The sequence below is a fragment of the Hyaena hyaena genome, unplaced genomic scaffold (assembly GCF_003009895.1).
Source record: "Hyaena hyaena isolate Hyena2069 unplaced genomic scaffold, ASM300989v1 scaffold_3, whole genome shotgun sequence".
In the NCBI taxonomy this organism is placed as follows: domain Eukaryota; kingdom Metazoa; phylum Chordata; class Mammalia; order Carnivora; family Hyaenidae; genus Hyaena; species Hyaena hyaena.
In genome coordinates this window covers 2,983,264-3,007,925 of record NW_024080635.1, presented here as the reverse complement: position 1 = coordinate 3,007,925, position 24,662 = coordinate 2,983,264, and the positions used below count along the sequence as shown (strand labels likewise).

Sequence of the window (24,662 nt, the reverse complement as noted above, 5' to 3'; positions counted from 1 at the left end):
CTAACAAAACCTGGACTATGAGCTCAGATCTAGCACATTCCTTAATTTGTGTTTAATGTTTATTTATTTTTAAGAGAGAGAGAGCACAAGCGAGCCTGGGGGAGGGCCCAAGAGAGGGAGACACAGAATCTGAAGCAGGCTCTGAGGTCTCTGGTCTGTCAGCACAGAGCCCAATGCGGGGCTCAAATTCACAGACCACGAGATCATGACCTGAGCCGAAGTCAGACACTTAACCGACTGAGCCACCCAGACCTAGCACGCTTCTTCATCCCAAGAGAAGGAAAGGAGTGCAAAGACCCTGACACTAAGAATATCCCAAAATTCTATCCTAATGCAAAGCCAATCATCCACTCATTCATTCTACAAATGTCAAGGACAAATAATACGTGCTAGGCATTGCACAAGGAACCAAGGATACAGCACTGAATAAAACGGTCATACATTTTAGGATGAATAGTACCAGTACAAAGACAGAGATTCTGGCTTGCCTCAACGTGCCTCCTTCCAAGGAGTCCTACTGAAAACTTCCTTATTCACTGAAATCAGACAGAGTGCTTACTGAAGTTTCCTCCCTAGAAAGGACCTTCACTCTACCTACCTGCTCTTTCTATAGGAGTTTTCAACAACTCAGGTGGTATCACTAGATGATACATAACTGACCCCATGGATCTTGAATAATAGATTTCCTCATAAAGAGACTGTTTCTGTCATTAAAGATCACGTCATCCCACCAACTCAGCTTAAGTATCGCCAGCACTGGACTTAGGTGGGAGAGAGACTTCTGTGAGGAGACCATTTTAAATAAAAAGAAAACAAAAGAGGCCCTCTGGGTGGCTCAGTCAGTTAAATGTCTGACTTCGGCTTGTGCTTAGTCTCTCTCAAAATAAATAAACTTAAAAAAAAAAAGTGATATTTTGAACATACTGACCAATTTCATCTGTTACCTCTCTTTGTAAATATTCATCTTTCTAATGACCAGGGTAAAACTAGCCTTTGTCTTTATGGTATGAAAGTAAATCAAAAATAACTATGTACAGATCTCAAGAATACTTTAGTTTTATTTTCAAGGTTAAAGAAAAAAGAACCTTCATTATGCTGCTGATAAAAACACAAGCACTAAGAAATACTGGAATTTATAGACCAACCTATCGAAACAACTATTCCCTCCAGGACGGGAGCCAATCAGTACTATCTGTAACTGGGATCCGGTGATTTCTGCCAGGTTGCTTTCACATGGCACTCTACCCAAGGACAGTGCCCCACAGTGTTCCTACCAACAGGAGGCAGTTCACCTCAGACGGGAGGGAAGCCAGGAAGGAGAAAACGTAACAGCAAAATGGTGCAAAGTTGTTTTTAAATTTTTTCCAAGGCTGTAAAAATACCTCATACTTTCACTAAATATCTACTGTGTCTTCAATGGGTCTCTGGAATTTTCCAAGCCTCAAACCTTTTGAAATATTTAACATCTCAGGACACTGCTCACACTAGTCTCTTCCCTCTGCACTTCTCTGCCCTGCTGCAAACAAAATCATTCATTCCACAAACATCTTTTGAGTACCTGTTATTAGCGAGGCACCATAACATGGAGCTAGGAAGCTAAAGACAGTGTGCTCAGAAAAGAACTCTTGAAGTTCTCTTCTCAACCAAAAACAGTACTCACTGCCATTCCATCTGACTTCTCACTTCATGTTTTTAACATGACATGTACCTCATTAAATGCTCACATACTGTATCCATATATACCCAGCGTGTGTAAATACCAACCGTTCTGGTGGTGCTCACCACCATGGAACCAAACTTTGAGAAGCAGTTACCACTTGTAACTAAAAACATCCAGACCCTACAAGAGCTCCCACACACCCTGTGTTTGAGAGTTGATTGATATCTTGGGGATTATGGTGAATAGAGAAGGAATTGTTTCCTTGAGTGCATTTTGCAGTAAACAATTAACAGAAGTAAATTATTGTCTACAGCAAGCAGATTTGATTATAGCATAGATTACAGCAATTCTGGCACATTCTCTTTATGTAAATGGTCCAATATTAACTGGAAATACAGGGTATTCAAAACAAAATTGGGTAATTGGCAAGTAATGGATTCCAAAGGATCCTGAAAAACTCATGCAAATGCCATCTGCTGGGCAAACCACTGAGCTCTGTTAACATTTTCATCGTTTTCAGAAAGGAAGCCAATGGTAACTGAGAAACACAATACTGTGAGATTTGGAGAGAATGCTTGTTTTAAGGTTGGTATGATGATAAATGTGCCACTACTGATTACTACTTACTTGGGTAGAATTCTTAAGTTGTTCAAGAGACTAAATGCAAGGGAAAATATCAACCTTATCAAGGTTCCTAGTAAGAAACATTGAGGCATATTTGGGAACCACACAAGCAAGCTGATTTGACTCCCTTCTCTGTCATCTGTCACTACATGATCTTTCGAAAGGTACATGCAGGCTTTTTAGTCCAGAAAGGGGCATTCAAAAACACCCAGCATAGTGTTCAAAGATCAAAGATAGCTAATACTGTTATTATGTTATCAATAATACTTGTTGGCATAAAAACATTGGTATGAGGTTTGCAGAATGTAGAGGAGTCATGCCTAAATATGGAGTTGGTGTGTGTGAAAGATTACCCACCCCCCGGCCCTAACCCTTCCCCCCCAAATAAAATGTCCCACCAGCCCTGGTTTTGACCAGTTTAAGGCTATATCCACAGTGGACAGGGGATAAGATAAGAGACTCTGGGGCCAGAAAGCCTAGATTTATATCTCAGCTCCAACACAGACTATGTGACACAGGGCAAGAGAACCTCTCTGTGACTCTTCTCTTGAACAGGGACAATAAAGACATGTCTAAATCATAAGGCTGCTGCAAGTATTAAAACTAATACATGTAAAGCACTTGGAACAGTCCCTTAGGTGTTCTCTCTGATGAATGGCACGAGCACCCCTGTACCTACAGACACGGCCCTCTGTGAGTCAGCCGCTCCCCACAACAAGGTAGCCCCAGGATGAGGAAAGCAGAGGTCAAGACTCTTCAGAGTGAATGTTAAAGTCAAATTCCAATGAGTTCATCAGCACCAAGTGCTGTCAACAGGTCACAGAGATAACAGGGAAGGAAGAAAAACCTTTCTGTCTTGTTGCTGAAGAAAACTTGTTAGCATACATTCTATGCGAAGAAAACCACGAATGCAGCAGAATGGGAAGGGGAGACAAGCCCACAATCAAAAGGCTTTGTGTTTGCAGTACTAGGTCCAAATGACAGAGCCCAGAGCGAGACACGCGGACATAGGAGTTCGTATAGCTAGTAGTATTATGACCTTCAGTAACTCTCTCAACTTCATGAGGTCTTAATTTTCTTATCTGTAAAAACCTAATACCTGCTCCACCCCATGGGGCTGTTGTAAGCATTCACAGCGAAAGGCGATTCCAAACACTGAAGGTACTACGTCAACAGTGGGACTATTTCTCTTTTAAGAAACAAGGTTTATCATGAGAGCCAGGCTTTAGTACATTAACTATGTGAAAGTCTGCTACCGTGTGAGGCTTCCAGATCAAAGCCCGTTTTCAACCAGGTTATCTGAACAACTACAATGATGATGGACAATGACTTCTGGTTCAACAACTACATATGCTGCTGAATTTTTTAAGAAGGAAAGCTTCTTCACATTTCCTTAGCAGATGAAGAATCTGATTCCAAAATAATCTCTAAACAAGGTGGGAAAAACAAAACATGTCCTTCCACACCAAGTCAGTAAGTATCTTTTGAGAAAAATCATATAAAATTCAGCAAAGAACAATAAAAGCAAGCTTCAGGTGGCCAGCCTGCCAGTGAAAGGCAGTATTTCCCAGGGACTGCACAGAACAATGAAAACGTCCTCCTCACTTGTGAACGGAAAGGAAAGCCGAGAATATTAAGGGCCTGTATTAAAACTAGGTATGGGGTGCCTGGGTGGCTTAGTCGGTTAAGCGTCCGACTTTCGCTTAGGTCATGATCTCGCGGTTCGTGGGTTCGAGCCCCGCATCAGGCTCTGTGCTGATTGCCAGCTCAGAGCCTGGAGCCTGTTTCAGTCTGTGACTCCCTCTCTCTCTGACCCTCCCCTGCTCATGCTGTCTCTCTCTCTCTCCTAGAAATAAATTTAAAAAAAGAAAAAATTAAAAAAAAAACAAAAAAAAAAAACTAGGTACAAACTTTGCTTCAGAAGATGACGTCTAATCCCTATCACACTTTTAAAAGCAATGCGTGCCAGCTTCCTCCCCCTTGTGCCTAGGGCTATGAAGGGACAAATCTGTACTTCAATTATGATTTTCCGAGTATTCTTTCTTTGCTCAAATTCATGCTCACAGGAAGCAAACCATAAGAGACTCTTCATGATAGAAAACAAACTGGAGGTTGCTGGAGGAAGCTGGGCGGGGGGTGAGCTAAATAGGTGATGGGTATTAAGGAGGGTGACCTATTGAGCACTGGGTGTTCTAAGGAAGTGATGAATCGCTAAATTTTACTCTTGAAACCAATATTCCACTGTATGTTAATTCACTAGAAATTTAAATGGACATTTGAAGAAAAATTTAAACTTTAAAAAGTAAAATTCATGCTTAGCAGGTTAAGAGGTTTAGTACATCAGTATGCAATTTTTTAAAACATATGGCATTAGGCTATTTTTAGATTAAGTGAATTCTAAATAAAGAACATCAACAATCAATCTGATTGAATTATAATGATGTGATCCTGGCTCTGGCTGCTGCTACCTAGCATTATAACATAATGAAATCTAGCAGCAACCTTCTCCAATATACTTAGGGAAATATAAATCACTGCATGGCTCTTCATTAAAACAAACAAGTTTGCTCAAGGATCATAACACAAATGGTACCAACACATTACACTTAACTGTTCAATAGTTACAATGTTCACTGTTCACAGAGGATTAAGGAGAAGACAATGAGGGAGAAGTGAGAGAAAAGAGGGAGAATACTCCAGAGATATCAATGAATATTTCAAACCACCCTAAATTAGAGATACTTAAACTCCAGATCTTTGTACTTGGGACAAGAAAAATTATCCTTAGTTTCATGACATTTAGCATGTCCTTCAATTATGATTGCAGGCAACAAACCACATAAACATTAGCAACACACTCGTGTGACTTCATCACCAAAGGAAGCCACATACGTTTCACATTCCTTTACGACTATTAGAGGTCTCGAAGCTTCATTCACGCTCATCATGATAGCTAGTACGCACTTCTGCTGCACGCATGCATCGATGATAAAGCAAACACATCCTGAATTTGTTAAATATTTCTAGAACTACTTCTATATCACTGGTTCCTGTGTAAACCTATTTATACCACATATCACACACAATTCAGCCCACAGATCTCATCTAACTGCTAAGGGGTTCATGGCACCAAAAAAAGGGATACTTGATCTATATAAATCTTAGGTTAAGTTTAGGATTTACAGTGATGAGACAAGTAATTATCCAAAACCCAAAGTATCCTTAAGTACCATTAAGTCTGTAATGAACTAAATGAAAATTACCTTTTCTATATTTTCCGGCTGTCCTATACTATGTATCTCAATATAAGCTGATACTAACAATTTTAGGAAACCAATTTATACACAAAATCAAAGTCCTGAATAAAAGAAAATAGGACACAAGAAGGAATTATTTATTTTGTCAATTTCCAAACCAGATCGCCTCATAAAATCACAAGTAAAGTAACTCAAAACTAAAGACAGCCTCTGATCCCCATTTAAGAAAGTCAACATAAAAGAGCAGAATGTGTTAAAAACATGCACTATACCAGATCTCGGGTTCAATCTTCACAATCATCAATATCGTCTGGGACTCAGGCCCGGCCCTCAAGGCCTCTATGACCTGGATTCAATAACCAAATGAACTACCTATCTGCTTTTCCCTCTGCGTATACCTTCTACTGCTGTCAGCCTAGGACCACACCACACTCCTCTCCATCTCCATACCTCTGCTCTCTTAATTATAGCTATAATACACAGCACCTTTCAAGTTAGGTCTATACAGCCTTGATCTCCATCGAGCCCTCCCCTGGTCTGACAGCATTCCTGAACAACCAATCTAGCATGTATTGTTCCTCAACTGTCCCACACTGTTCCATGTATTGTGGCCTTACTATGAGCACCAGCTCTATTCACTACAAGCAGAACCTAGCTTCCTAGAAGGACACAATCGTCAATAATAAACAGATTAATATGGGTAACAGGAAGTCTAAAACTGCTACCGAACTAGCACTCACACAAAAAACTAAGTCATGATAATTAGGTCATTCCTTCTGAGAAATGTCTTGTCACTATCAATAGGCAGAACAGCAAAGCTGGTAAGACACACAATACTATCTATGCAACCTCACAAGTCACTTTTTTTCAACCCTGACCACCACCTAGGATGACTCTACTACATTATCTACTAACCATGTACCTGTTAATTTCTAGTATTTAGCCTTTATGTTTTACTATTTCCTCCCATGGAATTTTCATTCTTTTCCTGACATAAACGAGTCTTGTGAGGTACAGCTCAAGATCCATCTCTTCCATAAATCCTTCCTTCCTCAGAATAGAGTATGCTCTCCTTTGTCTATGCTTCTAGGACATGGGCATGTCCTAGACTTGTCATCAAGTACACCCCTGCACTATTTAAATGACCAAATGAGTCACAACAACTAAATGGAGAGCTATGGCTTGGGGGAGCCCATCTCATTCATGAAAGATATGCACCACTACAAGTAAGAACAAAAAAATCAGGAAAGAAAGTTATAATCCACAATCCACAAATCTGTGATCTACAAAACTAGATTTCAAAAGAATTATGTACATTTTCTAATCAGATGGCAACAGGGGGCTGTGATCCTAAAAAGGAGGTAATTTCCTGGATATGATACAGGTCTAGTTACGTACATGAGGCACAAGCTTAGTGGGCTAGAACTAAAGGACTCACATATAAGAATACAAGCAAGGCCTCAAAGAGTGGCCTCCAGAGCTCTTAGAAGGCTAGTTCCAAATTTTAGTTTGGGGAAGTATATTCAATATGGGGGATATTCTAAGACACTGTAATAGGGATATGAGAAAAGTTTCCTGAAAATCTGGTCTGCTAAAGCAAAGCAGAAGACACTGAAGAACAAGAGCCCGGGCTTAGCATTAAGGAGCTTACAACCTAGCAAGAAATCATAGCACAAGGCAGAACATGGTGACTCCTTTTCTTAGGAGAAGCACAAAGCACTACAGAGCTCAAAGGAGACAGATAATACAGCTTATTGATCTGGAGGCCAAGAAAGTTAACAGCATTGGACCTTCAAAAATGACAACAATTTAAATTAGTAGAGGGATGCCTGTGTGGCTCAGTCAGTTGAGTCTCCAACTTTGGTTCAGTTTGTAGGTTCAAGCCTTGTGGCAGGCTTGGCGCTGATAGCTCAGAGCCTTCTTCAGATTCTGTGCCCCTCCCCCACTTGCCCTCTATCAAAAAATAAACAAACACTAAAAATTTTTTTTTAATAAACAAAAATAAATTAGTAGAAAACAGGAATGGAATGGAATGGAAAGCAAGAGTAAGAAATATTGGAGGGATAAAATATGAGATCAAACACCAATTTCCAGCAGAAAAGAGATCCTATCTTCTTAACACCTACTCCTGCCTCTATGCAGGATAACGGTCTTGACAATAATTAGGAGCCTTGGCCCGAGAGTTCCAGGGCATGCTATCAGGGTGCCCACTACAAGACTGTATAAAACAACCTAAGCAGGAAAGTAAGAATCATGGGCCCATGGGGTAGAAACAGCCATGCCCACACCCCATGATGGTGGCCTACCTATGCAGCGATGCCTGTATGCTGCCGCAGCCATGACATGCACAGGAAGTCAAAAGCCAACAAGTTTCGTTTTCAACACAATAATGTTCACTTTCAAAATTACTGAAATGGGAAATGGAAAGGCATCCCAGGTTTCATAAATCTGGGTGGGTGTTGTCTTTGATGTAATCGTGTTAACTGCTTATAAGTTTGCAAAAGGACATTATTTGTTCAAGTTCTAATAATTATCCAGAAATCAGAGATCAATACATCAAAAGAGAATCCCAACTCGGATTATGAAGTAAAAAACAAATGAAAGTGCATCAGGTTTTCCTTCACAAAAGGTTAAAGACAAACACTTCTTAAATTACAAGCAAAGGGTCAGACTGGATTCGATGGGGAATGGTAAGCTAAGTACCAAAAATGGACAGAGTTGTAATGGCGGCTGGGTAAGTTCAGACCAAAAAGAGTAAAAGGAAGATTCAGAGAAAACCTGACATGACAAGTTAAAGAATTCTAATGAGAGGTATCTAATGATAACTCAGAGCCTTCTTCAGATTCTGTGCCCCTCCCCCACTTGCCCTCTATCAAAAATAAACATTAAAAAATTTTTTTTAATAAATAAAAATAAGTTAGTAGAAAGAAAAACAGGAATGGAATGGAAAGCAAGAGTAAGAAATATTGGAGGGATAAAATATGAGATCAAACACCAATTTCCAGCAGAAAAGAGATCCTATCTTCTTAGCACCTACTTACACTCACAAACCTCAGTCTAGACAGAGAATGACCATACCCCTATCCTAAGCTGAGCAGGCTGAGGTCTACACGGTAGCAGTGTCCCCCTACATTTGTCCGTGTGGCACAAATTTTAAGTCTAATCTATCTTCAGCACCTGAAGTCATTTCTGGCTTCACCCCAAACTGCTATTTTGAGGATCCACTGTGAAAGGGGGCAAAGAGTGGAAGAAGAGAAAAAGCACAAAAAGTCGTTCCTATGAAAAGGTGGCATATTTATTGGGAACCTCAGGGAGAGTAGTGGACACTTCACAGCTAACGCTCTCTGGAAAAAGAGTATGTTAATTAAACCTAACAGATCCATGTGATATGAGCACACATATCACATCATCCCTCAAAGGGATTTCCTTTTGTAAACTTTATAGGGTTAACTTTACTATCCAGTTGTCTCTCAATCAAAGTTCACTTAAAATCAACTATTTAGGGCAATAACAAAAGGACAGTACAATACACTGATCTCCAAAGCCCATACATAAGCCCATTTCCCCTAGAGATGTAGCATTTCTAAACTTCAAAATGTGAACTTACCCTTTCAGGCCTAGAGGTTTATATTTATGCTCCAGTCCAAAATCAATGAGTATCAGAAATTAATGGCCCATCAAAGTGCTTCCAGCCACAAGAGGGAACTTATGGCACCTGACAAGATGGGGAAGGGAAGCTACCTCCCCCCCGCCTTTTATAATTTAAATAGTTAGTTGCTTTTTGTTTTCTAATTAAACAGAAGGGTCAGTAAACCCCAGAGTTACTCATACCACACGTTCAAAACCAGAAGGCCCACACATATTTTCTAAGGAATTGTGAAGAAAAGAAAGAGCCAAGTAATTTCACTGTAGATTTTACATTGAGTGATTTGTGTTTTTCCCCTAATCCTATTTTAAACTCTTTTGAAAGGTAGCAGGTATGTCTGTTATCTATAGCTGCTCACTTAATTAAAACACATGACTCATAAGATGACCTGGCCCTGGAGCCCTGCCAGCAGTAGACAACAGTTTACTATTTTAAAAACAAAACAGACCAATGGCTTCATAATTATATTAATCTTCAGAGAGATTAATTTAGCATCCAAGAGGATTGTGTTACAAGAGGTAACACTACCTCACCCACTCCCCAGGCTTTGGGGTGACAGAGGAGCCAAAGGAAGTACGTGGAGAGCAGAGTGATCTCTTGCCAATAATCTCAGCTTGGAATCCACTTCTTGAGGGGAAAGTACAGAGGCTTTTGTACGTCCACTTTGCTGTCAGGTTAAGACGGGCTGCCTATTGGTAGCCTGAAATAATGCCACCCTCCTCCCATCCCCCCCACTCTTAGTCACTTGAATAATGTGCTGGCTAGAGAAGAGTAGAGAGAGTGACAGAGAGACACACACAGTACCTGTTGTTGAGAATTGTAGTCAAAAAGTCCCACAGTTGCTGCTGCTGAGTCCACAGGTACCTGCGTGCCTGAATAATCAAATTGAAGAGGCTCCATGCCCACATGTTCCATGGGGTCCAAAGGGACACTCTGGGACTCCATGTTGGAGAAATCCTCCACGGGCTTGGCACCATTGGTGCTGGTCAGCTGGGCTAAGCCCTCAGAACCATTCTGGTTTGGACCCAGAAGATCCACTTCATTAGCAGAGTTCTGGCAATTACCAGGGGTACGGCTAAACAGAGAAAGTAAAGGGCATTAAACCTTATTTTGAGCGGGGAGGGACTACAGCAACCCAAGTTTAAAGGACAACGTCCTTGAGCAGTTTATTATCAATAGTACTTAGCACTATTTCTACAAAACAACCAGAGACACTTAACGGTATTTACATGTTATATCCTATAAAACAACTCTTCTATTCCTTGTCTTCCCATCACAACCCACCCCATAAATCCACATTAACTGCTATTAATTGACAATCCCTTTAACCAAAGGTCCCAGATTTGAGGAACAATGAATGAACTGGAAAAGGTGCTACCTGTGGCATCCATGAAAACAAGATCCAAAATGCAGGTAGTAAACTATGCCCCCCCCCCCCCAAACAACACCTACTCAATGGAAAAAGTAGCTTCTAGGGGGAAATTCCATAGATGAGAATGATTCTATTTTTTTAAAAATTTTTTATAGGTGAAAAAAATTTTCAGCATTACCTGGGTACTACTTGTCAGTGCTAAAACTGTCTCCCATTTTCCCCTTCTAAGCAGCCAGAAGCAGCAAACCATTACAAAACAGTACAAAATAAATTCATTATCTATGATATGCCCCTGCTGAGGAGACAACTCTAAGAATTATAAGTAATATGAGGGTACAATTTATCATCCAAACCAGGATACTCCTAAGAGCCCCGCCCCCCCCCCCCCAAAAAAAAGGCACTATTAATAAATATCCTGGGACATGGTACAGGGTATAAACGAGTACTATGTTGGGTGGCCCAGGATACATGATCACCCTATGTAAAAGGATTGAGGACTGTGTAATTCCATATCAGACTAATATAAAACAATATTACACTCTAGTAAGGAGAATGTAGCCAGTGAGTACATTCTGTGCCCTTCATCCCTAAAAGAAACCCTACAGCTGGTACAAATTAAAGCTACCGCGGATTCCCTTTCACACACATGCCCTATCACCACCCAGCCCGAAGTCAAATACTACCAAGCCCTGCTACAGGCTGCCTGAGAAGCAGGATAGAAAAGCTATCCACTTCACCTGAAAGACCTTAGGTAAGTGGTTATTACTCTGTGCCTCAAATTTCCTCCAAAGACTACAATGCTTTACTTTACACTCACAAGATTAAAAAATTAGATTAGGAATGCTAAACAACTGAAGAGTGTTCTGCAAATGATGATCCAAAGTGAATTTTAACTCTGGCTTTGGTAGAAATTAGGATCAGAGATAGATATGTGTGTATTTAGACACACATACATTAGCTTTAGAGTCACATTAAAATTATTCAAAATTAAATTCTCTACCTGTACCTCAATCACAAAGGCTTTTGAAAATTATATACCACCAGTAAGTCACCTATATAAATGAAGAACATTGCCAAATGCAGAAGACAAATATATAATATGATTTGAATAGTGTGTATATTAAATTACAGGGCAAAACCTGCAAATCAATCATGACCAGAGATGGAATGAGAGGCATCCATGGAAGGGATACAATTAAGAATAAGTCATATAAGCTACATCTCTGGGTCTTCAAAATGAGGGAAATGATACTGACCCACTACCTCAAAGGGAGCTTATGAGTCTCAAATGACATAATGCCTAAGTTCTCAACTGTTTCTCTCCACACTAACATGCCAGAGAGCTAGGATACACTTCCATTAGTGGCCATGGTTACTCTCAAGCTAGTGATTTGGAGAAACTTAGGGAAAGACCCAAGGAACCCACCCCAGGTGGTTTTGTTATTTGTGAATCACTGCAAGGATATGTATAGAATCATTCTGCAAATAAGAGAGCCCTATGCAAATACAAAAAAAATCTATTGTTTTGGCAAAGCACCAGGCATTGACAGCTCTGAAAAGTTCCACTTTACCAGTAAATTTAGAATCTTTGTGGTATGGCCTACACTAGACCCAATTCTCAAAAAGGACAGTTAAGGAAGGAAAAGGAAAACTAAAATCAAAATAAAGCTAAATCAAAACAAAAGCCCACAGCCCCCATTCAAAAACCAGAAGTGTAAAACATACAAACCTAAAATCTTTGACGTCTGCGTCAATCCCATTCTGCACTGGTAAACCATTGGTCTTGTCCATCACATCACCCTCCTCCTTCAAATCTCCTAGCTTATCTCCATCAAACGTACCCTTGTTCTTCTTTTCACCTTTGTCGTTTTCATCACTGTCTGCATCCCTTGGGCCCTGTTTAAAAAATAGCTTCAGCTTCACTAATCATCATCAACTAATAACAGCGGGCAACCACTGTGGACACCAGACTACACTAGAGGCTAATTAGAACAGGATAGTGTCCGTGCCCTTTCAAGACATTACAATCTAATTAACAGACAACACAGAGGCAGGAACACTGCAGAAAGTCTTGCCAAATGGGGGAGACAGACATACAGTTATGTTACAGAGTTCAGGACGGTCCTACCACGCCCAGTGCCCCACCGTCCCACTTTTTCTTTTCTACCCAAAGCCCAGCCACAATCTTCTATCTCTTGGTCCCACTCCCGACTTCTAATTCCAACTCCATGTAACAGGATGACTCCTAATAAGCCCCAGGTGTGGCAGCTAACAGTCTAGTTAGAAGGCTTTAAGCCTACAAAAAGAATTTCCTACTGTGCCATTGCCTGTGTAAACTCCCTTGCTTCTGAATACTGTGCTAAGTGTGGTCTGACATCAGTCCAATTCAATCACCCTACCCTTTCACTTGGGATGGGGGCCCTGCGAATCAATGGGCACCACCACCCCCTCTGCTCCACAATACTTCTTGGGGCTTACTGCATGAATGGATAATTCAATAATCATCCTCCGCTTTAATTTTTCTTCAATCCTTCAAAATATGTTACATCTAACTGTGAATTCTTTCACCAAAAGTACTCTGAGAAGTGCTTATCTGCTGTCTCACTCTCGACCTATCCCTTAGCAGATTATGAGACCATGAGGGAGCACCTTCAGTTGGATCGTTGATGCAGCACACTTGACCTCTGAAGTGTTTCAAGCTACAAAGACTGGAAGGTTGGACCTAAAAGAACTGTCTTGGCGCCAAGCACACTGTGATGCCTTGTCTTCTAGGAAATGAAGTCTGTCCCCTCTCACCAACGATCCTAAATTAAGACCTGGACACATAAAGTAAGTGACTTCCAAAAGGAAATGAAGATTTGGTAGAGTGACTGACGTGATTCAGAGCTTCGCAGAATCTTACCAAATGGTAAGTAACCTTTACTTTTATAAAACTGGAGAGAGGGAACCTTGATTGTTGTCGTCCTCACCACTGACTTCTAGTCAAAGGAAGAAACAAATATACCTGGACCAAATTAAAGCTCCTGGCAAAAGACAAGAGCCAATGAGAAAGAGAGGAGCTGCTTTACAGCATTTCCAGTCATCACAACCACATTTGGCGGGGGGGGGGTCCAATAATGGAGGCTGGAGCAGCAAACACTCCGCTGTGAACAGGCCGACCCACGAATGCCAAATACACAGATGCTCTCAGGTGAGTTCCTGGAGATCTCTGCCCCAGAGAGGGTAACTCATGAATCCTGACATTCTGAAAGCTTTCACCCGCCAGTTCAGAGCCCATTTTACTTTCAAAATCCTTCTCGGTTCAAGATACAGAAAAAGTATTTCATGGCTAATATGAACCAAGGAACATAAGAAGGAACATAGAAAGGATATACAACTTCATCTCATGGGCATCAAGATGCTAAACTACAGTTTTAGGCAGCCACAAGACGGGACTTTCACAGGAGAATCTTCCAAGTGTAAGACTGTTACAGGTTCAAAAGGAGTGAACAACAGCCAGTTAAGTACCACAGGGAGATCCCCAGAGCAAAGATGGGAATATGATAGGCTTCTAAAGACAGAAAGATCTTCCAAAACGTCCAGAAACAATACTTCCCTCCTACTGCAAAGGTAAAACTCACAGAAACCACGTATTCATCTTCCTGTCCCCAGTACCAAATACATTGTCTGGCAGAAGTTTAAAAAAATATGACGAAGAAAACTAAAATGACCAAAAAAGTCCTGCGAAACTGAACTACTAACATTAAGAAGGACCTTCCCAATGTCTTTATCATAAGAGTCCAGGAGGCAGTAACAGGGTCTAGATAACAAACAGCTCCCCTGTATTAGACACCATTAACGTGCAGTAACAAGAGTATTAGAAGGACCATCCCACTGACACAGCTAAGTCATCTTCCCTAAATCTACAAATCAAGTTACAGGCTCAGAAGGAACAGTTCGGCTCCAATTTCTCACAAACAGTTCAAAAGGTCTGGTGGCAAAAATAGGAAGAAAATGGGATAAACAAGCAAGAAACCTAGTGATGGGAGATTCACTCTCGCCAAATCAACATTCTGCATTTTCTTTCCTCAGTGACACTTTAGAAGGGCTTGCTGAGAAGCTGTCTGGCCTGTCTCGAAGCCACTGCTACAGCCTAAAAACAGTCACTGATACTTAACTTTCTCAACTATATGGCCAAGGGTTAGATTTTCAAAGGAATCCCTAGGATAGGCCACTTCTCACCAATACTGTACAGTCTATTCCTTCTATTTGAAGGTGGGGGGCCCAAGAGAGGCTTCTATTTCTTGATGCGGATGGTCACTGGGGGTATCATTTTGTAGAAACACATAAAGATGAACATATATGACTTACATACTTTTCAGCACATAGGTCATATTTCAGGAAAAAAAAGGCCACCTGGGCGGCTCAGTCAGTTAAGCATCCAACTCCTGCTCAGGTCACGATCTTGGCTTCAAGCCCTGCATCAGTCTCCACACTGACAACCAAGGGGATGCTTAGGAGTCATTCTCTCTCTTTCTCTCTCCCCCCCCCCCACCCCTCCCAGGCTCATGCTCTCTCTCAAAAAAAATAAATGAACTTAAAAAAAAAGTTTACTCAAGAGAAAAAGTTCAGTAAATCATTCACAGCCCTAAATAAAAATGGTTGGCAGGTTGGCAAATCTGATTTCTAAATGATACCAAGAGCACAAGTGGGAAGACTTTTTGTCAAAAGTCTGCTATTAAAAGAGAATACAGGGTTCAGGATCATAAAAATGGTCTCAAGAATGTAAACACTCTAGAAAGACAAGAACAGGGTAGAAATGGGATGGTACATTTTATGAGATTATTTAAAAACATTTAAGATAAGGGTATATTCATAGCTATGTGGTCTTTAAGAAAGCTATGTGGTCTTTAAGAAAGACATAATCCTGAGCACCAGGGTGGCTCAGTGGGTTGAGTGTCCCAACTCTTGATTTTGGCTCAGGTCATGGTCCAGGGTCATGGGATCAAGCCCCACACTGGGGTCTGTACTAAGCATGGAACCTGCTTAAGATATTCTCTCTCTCTCTCTCTCCCCCTCCCTCCCCCCCAGCTCACAAGTGACACGTGCGCGTGCGCTCTCTCTCTCTCTCTCTCAGGAAAGGAAGGGGAAAGGGAAGGAACAACCAATGCAGAGAGAAGGGGGGGAAGGAAGGGAGGGAGGGAGGAAGGAAGGAAGGAAGGAAGGAAGGAAGGAAGGAAGGAAGGAAGGAAGGAAGGAAGGAAGGAAGGAAGGAAGGAACTAATCCAGATTGCACAAAATCTACATTCTATCTCAACTGCTAACACTTAACTGGTCACAGGACTTTGGACAGGTCATGAAACCCGAGTCTTCGTTTTCTCATCTACAGAACAGGGATAATTTTATTATAACAGAGTAGTTATGAAATGATGCATATGCAAAAGGTTTGTGAAGTATAAATCATTTTACATTAAAGTAATATGATAATCCGTAAAAGCTATTCACTGGGATGGTATTTCTTAAGTAACATTATCCATGATACCAAGAGTAAAACTCTTAAATGTCCCCAGTTAAACGGTGTAACTCTAATATAAGTATATAGCCAATCTAGCCCTCCAAGGGCCACTCATTTTCACAGCACAGTGGCTGTATGGTTAGCGTTGAACATTGCAATCTTTTAAAAATTTACAAGTGTCTGGGCTCTCACCCAGAGATTCAGATTTAATTGGTCTGCAGAAGCTCCCACAAGTGATATAAAAAGCCTCTCCTCCAACAACTCTAATAAGCACTCACAAATGAGAACCACTGTAATTAAGTCCAACATAAATATCATAAAGGCAGGGTTTTTGTTTGGCTTTTCTGTCACACATTACCTAATACATAATAGTACTGAAAAGGTCTATTATCTAAATAATCGAAAAAACAAAGAAGGATTAATGGCATCCTTTTATTGTGGGCTTCCTTTAAATGAATGTTAACTCAAAGCTGTAGTACTCAAATATAGGATTCAATGAGTGCTCAAAATGCACGTGGCCAAGCCCAATCAAAATCTCAAGAGTGGGGCAAAAAAGGGCTCTGAGAGATCACGGTCTACACAGAGGTGGAAGACTCTGTCCCACTGCTAGATAAGGAACTGAGAGAAGGGCAGACAGAGGGAAGAACTTGATCTTGTACAGATGAGAGTCCATCCATTTACAGCTCAGCTTCATCAAAAGCCTCACATAACAGGAGGAATATTTCAAGAGAATACCTACTAATTCTGAATGAGTCAGAGAAATGAGAATTTAATTTCTTCTCTTACTGCACTGATCTTACCGCAATGCTCCATGAGGCAAGTCACACTCAATGAGATTAGAAACTTTCCACCCTTCTTTCCAAAAAAGAGCATTCTGCATATCCGAAATTAGAACAAAGTTTGACTCCAGGCCCTACCACTTTCCTTCTAAGCCTCATTTTTTTGCATCTATAAACTCACAGGGACAACAGTGTCTCCCTCAAGTGGTTGTCTCAAGGATTAAATAAGGCAATTCATAAAACTCTTTAAAAAAAATTCTTCAAAATACTTTATTCCACTTTCACATCTTTTTCCCACTGCCACTTTTCCCACTTTTTCACACACATCCAGCCCCCTCTCCCAAAGCTTCAAAAATCCTAGATATCTTATGTCCCCTCTTCCCCTGGGGAAAAAACTTATGGCTCTAATCATTAGACCCTTTGTACCACTGAGTTTCTTGAGATATGTATGCAGAGTTGAGCCACAACCAACTACTACATTTCGTCAAATCAATTTATAAAACATACCATCATTTTATGTGCTAACAAGGAAATACTGGCAATCAAGCTGTGACATACTACCATTTGCAGGCTGCACCCCAATTTCAGAATGAACAAGGTGGGGAGGTGTGCCCCTTAGAAACTGTGGAACACAGAATATACCAGGCACCGCGCATGTGATCACCTAATTCCTGGTGTGCAAGAAGTTAAGAAGCGTGTTCTCCTCTGTGTGGTAACCACCAGATCTGGGGGTCGGGGACATATATCCTGACCGTGCAGAATGGTGTTTGTTGTTATTACACAGATGCAAACACAACAAAACCATTTTCTGTAAGTTGATTGTTTTTTTAACTTTTTATCCAGTCAGTATTTAAAAGCTTGACACTGATAGATAGCAGAGCATGCAGATTTCTTGTTTAAGAAAAGTTCAACTCTAAAGGGGCTCCACCACAGGCGTCAGGGTGGCTCAGTCGGTTAAGCATCCAACTTCAGCTCAGGTCATGATCTCATGGTTCCACGCGTTCGAGCCCCCCCGTCAGGCTCTATGCTGATAGCTCAGAGCCTGAAGCCTGCTTCGGATTCTGTATCTCCCTTTCTGAATTTGATCCGTGGCCTCCCGGTAATTTAATCTTCCAAGAAAATTATGCATTTGTCAAACTTTAGTGTGCATGCAAATCACCTGAGGATCTTGTCAATCAATACACAGGTTTTGATTCGACAGGTCTGGGGTAGTCTGAGATTCTGCCCTAATATGCTCCTAGGTCGTGACAGTGCTATTGCCCCACAGACTTTGTGGAGCAAGATTCTGAAAGGTTTACAAAGCATCTTTGTATATTATTACACATCCATACAAATGAGACTTTGTGGGTTTTTAATTATTCCATTTTGCAGATAAGAAAATTAAGGTTCAGTTGAAATTCAAACCCCTGACTTCTAACTGCTTTACGCTGCACACGATTTTTAAACAAAATCAATTAAGTAGCACTGGTTACCTAAAATAAATGCAGTGAAGACCAGAAAAACCAGTTATCCAGTTCTGTGACCCAAATGAACTGCGGATGAGTGTGCACGCATGCTCCAGGCCAGAAAGCAGCCAGTCTCCACACACAAGTAAAAAGGCTTGCCCAAGGTATTTTTTTCTAAAGATCTTTCTTCTGCAAGGTAAGGTGGTCTTCACCTCAACTGAAGTTAAGTGGTCTTCTCATTTCCCTAGGCACCATAAACCAGAAATGTAGAAATTATGACCCACTCTTCTGACTAGCTAGGCTTCAATCTATTTGAAGATCAGATGGTATTTCAAAGGCAGACAGCAGGGTCCTTCGGTGGGATATTCACACAGTGGCCTCACAATATGGTAGTCCCGTATGATTTTGTAACCACTCTGAACCATGCTTTTGGGGGTATGCAGCGGAGGAAGGCTATCTTATTCCGGAGATAAACAAAATAAAGGATACAAAAAGAAAATTTTAAAGACTCAACTCTGACTTAACTGGTATTCTGAGTTTTCCTATTATTCTGAAACCTGCTACCCTGGTTTTTGATTCATATGTGGAATACTACCAAAATTTTATAGTGGGCACTAAGAATAAAATACTGCTGTGGGATTCCTACTGTCAGCTTGAAAGTACTCTCATTATAGAAGCCAAAACTACTCAACTGAGTCCATCTGTACAATCAAAATGAACTTCAAAAAGCTCAGACAAGTTAGACAAAGAGTTAAATACCTTCATTCAAGCTGTATCCAAGAAATAAACTTACTAAAAATGGAAAACCACTATAAAATGAGTAGATTACTTTAGTTCTAAACTACCCTTAACGAAAAAATCAGTCAGAGTCTGGATTATCTGTTGTCAGTATCCAAGAATGGCCCCTTAAGCACTTGCTTTGGGGTACACATTCATCATGCTATTGAAGATGAGGTTTTCAGCTCTGAGAATTAAAATGGAGTCTCTCCACGGTTTACTAGTGGTCCGGCCACCCAAAAAGTAAAAATATCTGAGTGCTCTGGCCCATAAACCACCAACTACCACTCTTAGAATAATTACAAAGCAGCAGATACTCTCTCTTCTCTGAACTCAACACTCTCAATGACAGATTAGACAAGGAGAGGAAAAGGAAAAGGAAAGGAAAGAAAAAAGGTTCACCTTCTCCAAGATGATGCATGCATTCTATGACAACCAAAAATTGATTCAGGTTTCCATTCCCAGAGCTTCGGTCAAAGGTCAGCCTAACAAACAGGCAGATGCAAGCCAGGCCATAAAGCTGATAAAAGTAGTTCACTGCTTCTCAGGCCTCCATCCACCAAAAGACTGGATATGCAATGTGGTGGCCTGATGCCACTGATCAGTCCTGTGTGTCAGCCTTTAGATGTAACTCAAGTCACAATACGGGATAGTATTTCATTACCCACAATAAGTTTCTTCTGAGAAGCTGGAACACATTTGGAGAAGTTTTATTTATCTTTATGCAAAACTCAGAGGCTCAGTAAATTATCTGCCTATGAGTGTGCAATTTTCTGACCACTATATCCTGAGGTCTTAAATTCCTCTGGTGACAACACTGTACAAGGGCTAAAAATTACCAATCTCTCAAGACAAGATCGAAGCCACCTTTACAAAATCTAACACAAGACAATGATGCAGAAGATACTGCTTTGTCATAAGATTAATGGAGGAGGAAATAAATGTGTAAGAGAGAGAAGCAGGTAAAAATCGCAATAATTCAGTCCCAGCATTTTCTTTCTCCTGATTCCAATTATTCTTCTACCTGCCTGCAAACTTTACAGTAACCCAGGCATGTATGTGCCCGCCGGCTAATACCCAAGAATCAGAAACTGGTCACACACATGATAGAGAATGCATCGCAAGAAGCGTACAGACTCCAGTTCACCACCCGGACAACTGTCTATGCCAACACCAACCTTTCTCCCACAAGAACTAACTAAATAAAAGTTCTACACAGAAATTAGCAGGCAACACTTCCTGAGAAATCTGTGCTCGTGAGATGGGGAAAGTGTAAGGAAAGAAAAAGAGGTGAACCGGGGATAGGTGAAAGAAGAGAAGAAGTAACACCATCCTTCCCATGGGACAAGAAGGAAACGATCGTTTTGCCTGAACCCAGTCCTCACATCCAAAGGGTAGATCTTATTTTTTCGACGCAGTCTCTTGGGAAGGTTCAAAAAAAGAAGTCTTTTCCTACCTGATCCACCAGCCACTAAACCTGACTTATGTCGTTGCAAGGTCAAAAGACCCAAAAGCAATTGGGTCAGCTTTGGAATGACCAGTACTCAAGACTCAAGACAAAGGCCACCTTCAGTCCTTTGATCATCCTAAGGGCTTTTATAAAAATAAAAGATCCTCTTCTGGCTAAATTCTTCACACCAAATTTCTAGGTGTGAAGCTGGGAGAAATCTAGAACATCCTCTTAGAGAAGTTAATTTTGGTCTGGGTTTTCTGTGGAATCAAAAGCTCCCTGCACATGGCAAGTATCAATGTCAGCTGAAGCATCGTCTCTGGCAAGCCTTGCATAAAGCTGATTCCATGTGGATTCTGGGTACTTGAAATGTCACCTGTTCTCTTCATGCCAACCATGTCAACAATCATTCGCTTCACGTCCACGAACATATTAAGGAATTGTACTTGGCACATGAGGAAGCTGCACCAAAAATGATCTCCTATTACTCCAAAGAAGTTTCAAGTAGAATGAGGAAAAGAGGACCACGCCTCTGATACCTAGAAACAGATATATGACAATACAAATCCTGATAATAAATGCTGTAAGGTAAAGTAAGATAGCTATGGAGGCAGATTAATAGAACTTGGGGGAAAGAAGGTCGTTAATACAATTGCCAAAAAACAGTATTAGCCAAAACCATCTTCACAGAGAAAGGACTTTGGAAAGGTACAAAGCAAGTCAAGTCAGAAGGAAAGGGGGAGAACAGATTCAGGCCACCTTTCATGGCCTTCCTAGCTGTGACACGGAATATAAAACCAGCCACAGAACACAAAGTGAGGAAGACTCAAGTGGAAATTCATGGTAAGATTTCTAGATCTAGAAAGCTGATGACAAGAAAAGAACCAGTTTTGAGAAAGAAAGGCTCTTAAAGATGCTTGAGGAAGACTGTTTAAGACTTAAAAGGGAAGAGGCTATAGACAGAGATACTGCTTTGGCAACAGCTGAGCATCAGAGAGGTCAAAGGGTGATGAACCTCCCCCCCAAAATGTGCAGATCTGGAACTAACAGACATTCTAACTCCCTGACAGGCAAGGTTATAAGAGGGCCAAAGACCATACCATAATTTAAGCCTAGCTAGCAAAACAAGAATGGTCCTACATCTCTGGTCCACTTTAAGGATTTCTGGGTATTGACAAAACGCTGCTCTCAGGTCTATTCCCTACTGACACCCCAGCTTCAGCTTTCTTATTTTAATTCTTTCTGTTTTTACTTTTTTGTTTGTTTTAAACCAAAAATTTTTCTGATAGACCAATGAACTGAGAACTAGATTCCAGTTCTACCTCACATTATTATCAATGTATCCCCCCAAAAAGCATCATGTTTCTGTTTTTAGAAGTTCAGTATACATCTCCTACTGTGTTTGCAGATGTGATTGCAATAAAACTGGTTTAAAATACACTGTAATTAGTGCTGTGAATATCTAAGGAAACTAAACAGGCAGGTTTTGCTTTGGGGGGGAGGGGGAAGAGAGATATAGGAACAAGTTCCTCAAGCCAACTTACAAATCCTCCTTTTCTTAGACAGGAATCGCCCGGGGATGAGCTCAACACATACTCCACCATGCTAACGCCTAGTCCCCCACTCTCCGACCGTGGGGACAGTACAGAATTGACCTCACTGTTCACATGGAAACTCTGACCAGGTCTTCTCTGCACCATGATTGGCTGGGAAACTGAATGATCTACAAAAAAGATACACAAGCATGATACAGTGCAGCCAGAGGCTCAAACAAATTATGAGTGATGTCTCAAGGATAAACCAGTGACTGGGAATCAGGAAGCCTGCCGTGGTCAGGTGAGCCAAAACCTCCTACTGTGTTTGTCCCTAAGTATAAATTCTACATAAACTAAGGAAAACGGAACACACTCCTCATATATCCAGGACAGCAGAACAATTCGGCAGTTCACATAGCTGGCTTATCTAGCTATAGTGGATAAACTGTTTATCCCTTTCAAGTAGCAGAGTTTCTTTTTAATATATTTTATTAATAATATTACTAAACCAAAATGTGATTTTACTGCCCTTTTTAAAACCAACAACATAATTTGCTATTTTCTGATGACTCACTGTCATCTGAGGTTCCATTTTTACACCGCGCTGCAACACAGCACATTGGCATTTTGGGCTTTCCGTCTCCTTCCTCCCTATGCTCTGTTACTTTTTTCTGCTGTCAGTGTGTGCCTCTACAGGTTCTCCCCGTCCCTCTTCAGGGGCAGTCTGTCAAAAAAGCATCTGTGCCCCGTGACTTGATTGGGCCCCAACCACATTTACAAATAGATCATCCCATACACAGTACACAGCGGGGGCAAGGGGAAGAAAAAGAAACATGAACTTCAAATGGCAGGCATGGATTTTCTAATTCCAAGTATGCTGACAGCAGTACAAAACAAGAAGTTATAGCTGAAATTAAGGTCATTTCAAATAAGACCGCTCCCCTGTGGCTAGCACTTCAATAAAATATTGAAGATTTGATTTTGTGTTAATTATGTTTTAATAAATTACATCATATAAGCTCCTTCATGGCAATTATACTAAAGGACAGGACACTGCTTGACATGCTTATGTCACTGATGTGAAATTCATGACTTGCCAATTGCTGAGGAAAGGAGCTCTAAGACAGGCATAAATCACAGTACAGATGCTAGATCTAGATTACCTGATGTTCCCCAGGCACTGTCTCGCCATTGATCACCCAGGAATATTCCTTTTGGTCCATCTTTGCTGGATTCATCTGTTTCCCAAAACTTTTTACCTGGCAAGAGCTGCTGCAAATTAAAAATAATAGATGCTTTTAAAGAATTCATAAAGGATGAAAGTACAGCAGTCAACACTTTCTTTTAGACAAGGTACTGCAGATGCTCATGTGCTCTGAAGGGCTTTAATCACATGTTCTGACTACACAGACTGTGGTCAGAGCACTACTGTATATTTGGTAAAAGTCACAGAGAGGCCTACGGCGAGGAGGGGCCACAGATCAACCCACCACAATAGAGGCTCAGCTTAAATATCTAGAATTAGTCATTTAACCTATGCCAAGATTTTAACGGAGGGCAGGGGAGAGGGGAATAATATTAGACCTATAAGCTAAATGCTTGCTAAGAAGACTCCTTCTGAGAAAGAATGTACCTACAACTACTAACACACTACTTCTGCCTACATCTGTCCTAACCAGCCATGCGAAGTTACTCAAGCTGGGGCATGAACTCAGACCCCAGCTATGGAATGCCAGAAGCAAAACTCACCTCCTTCACACAGACTGTTGACCAAAACGCTTTCATTACCAGAAAGGAAAACAAACAAAACCCTTCCCAACCACAACATTAACCTATTCCAAGATTTTGGAAAGACAGAAGCTATTTCCCCATTAATGGAAGGGAAATAAAACCTCCGAACCTCAGTTAATTTTAACAAAACTTAGTAATGCCATTAAAGTGGCTTCACAAAACATTCCATGCTTCACAGAAGTGTATACATCCCTGGCCCTAAACCAATATGAGTACTTTAAACTGGCTGTGACCAAAGAAATGCAAAGTACCATTTAAGCAAAACCAGTACAGTTTTGCACAATACCAAAGCATTAATGGCCAGGGTTACAAAGTGAAATTCCACTAGAATTCCATCATTCTTCATTCCGGTCATCAGCTTTTACTCAGTAAAATGTACCCCTTATTTCCTCTAAGTATTTTTTCACTTCAGCTACTACTAGTCAGACAGGAAAATCAGAAGTCTGAGACTGTAATCTCTACTTCTTTGAGCATAAAAGAAGGCACCTGGAGAGTTGAAGTTCTCAGAGGAACAGAATCAAAAATCAGAAAGCAAAATATTTGCTCTCCTCCTTTCCAATTTATAACCCATACTGCAATGATAATGGGGGAGGAACTCAACTTTGCCGGCACTGAAATCAATCTCGGCTTTCCAAATCTGGATTCTGGGTTTCTCAGCATAATTTCAGTTTATCTCTATAAATCTGCCTGGTAGACCTGGGTACAGCCTGGTCAAAGCAGTTTCCCGCACACTTTTCAGGCCCTAATTTGTTATTTTCTAATCCAGCAAGATCGTGACAAAAGACACACTTTGGTCTGACATTTAGTAAACATACGTTTACCTGAAGATGAA

The 24,662-nt window shown here is 40.9% G+C and overlaps 1 protein-coding gene across 14 annotated transcripts in view; it reads right to left on the bottom strand.

Annotated features, from left to right (window-relative positions):
* Window positions 1–24,662, bottom strand: part of PUM1 (pumilio RNA binding family member 1) — a 129,672-nt gene that overhangs the window by 49,585 nt on the left and 55,425 nt on the right. For 11 of the 14 annotated variants that reach the window (XM_039230303.1, XM_039230368.1, XM_039230377.1 and 8 more), the window contains 4 exons: window positions 23,203–23,311; window positions 22,049–22,227; window positions 12,289–12,455; window positions 9,992–10,262 (listed from right to left, as the gene is read on the bottom strand). In XM_039230303.1, the coding sequence (XP_039086234.1) occupies window positions 9,992–10,262; window positions 12,289–12,455; window positions 22,049–22,227; window positions 23,203–23,311 (726 nt within the window). The remainder of the gene's footprint in view (window positions 1–9,991; window positions 10,263–12,288; window positions 12,456–22,048; window positions 22,228–23,202; window positions 23,312–24,662) is intronic. The other 3 variants (XM_039230384.1, XM_039230390.1, XM_039230313.1) reach the window with 2 other exon arrangements.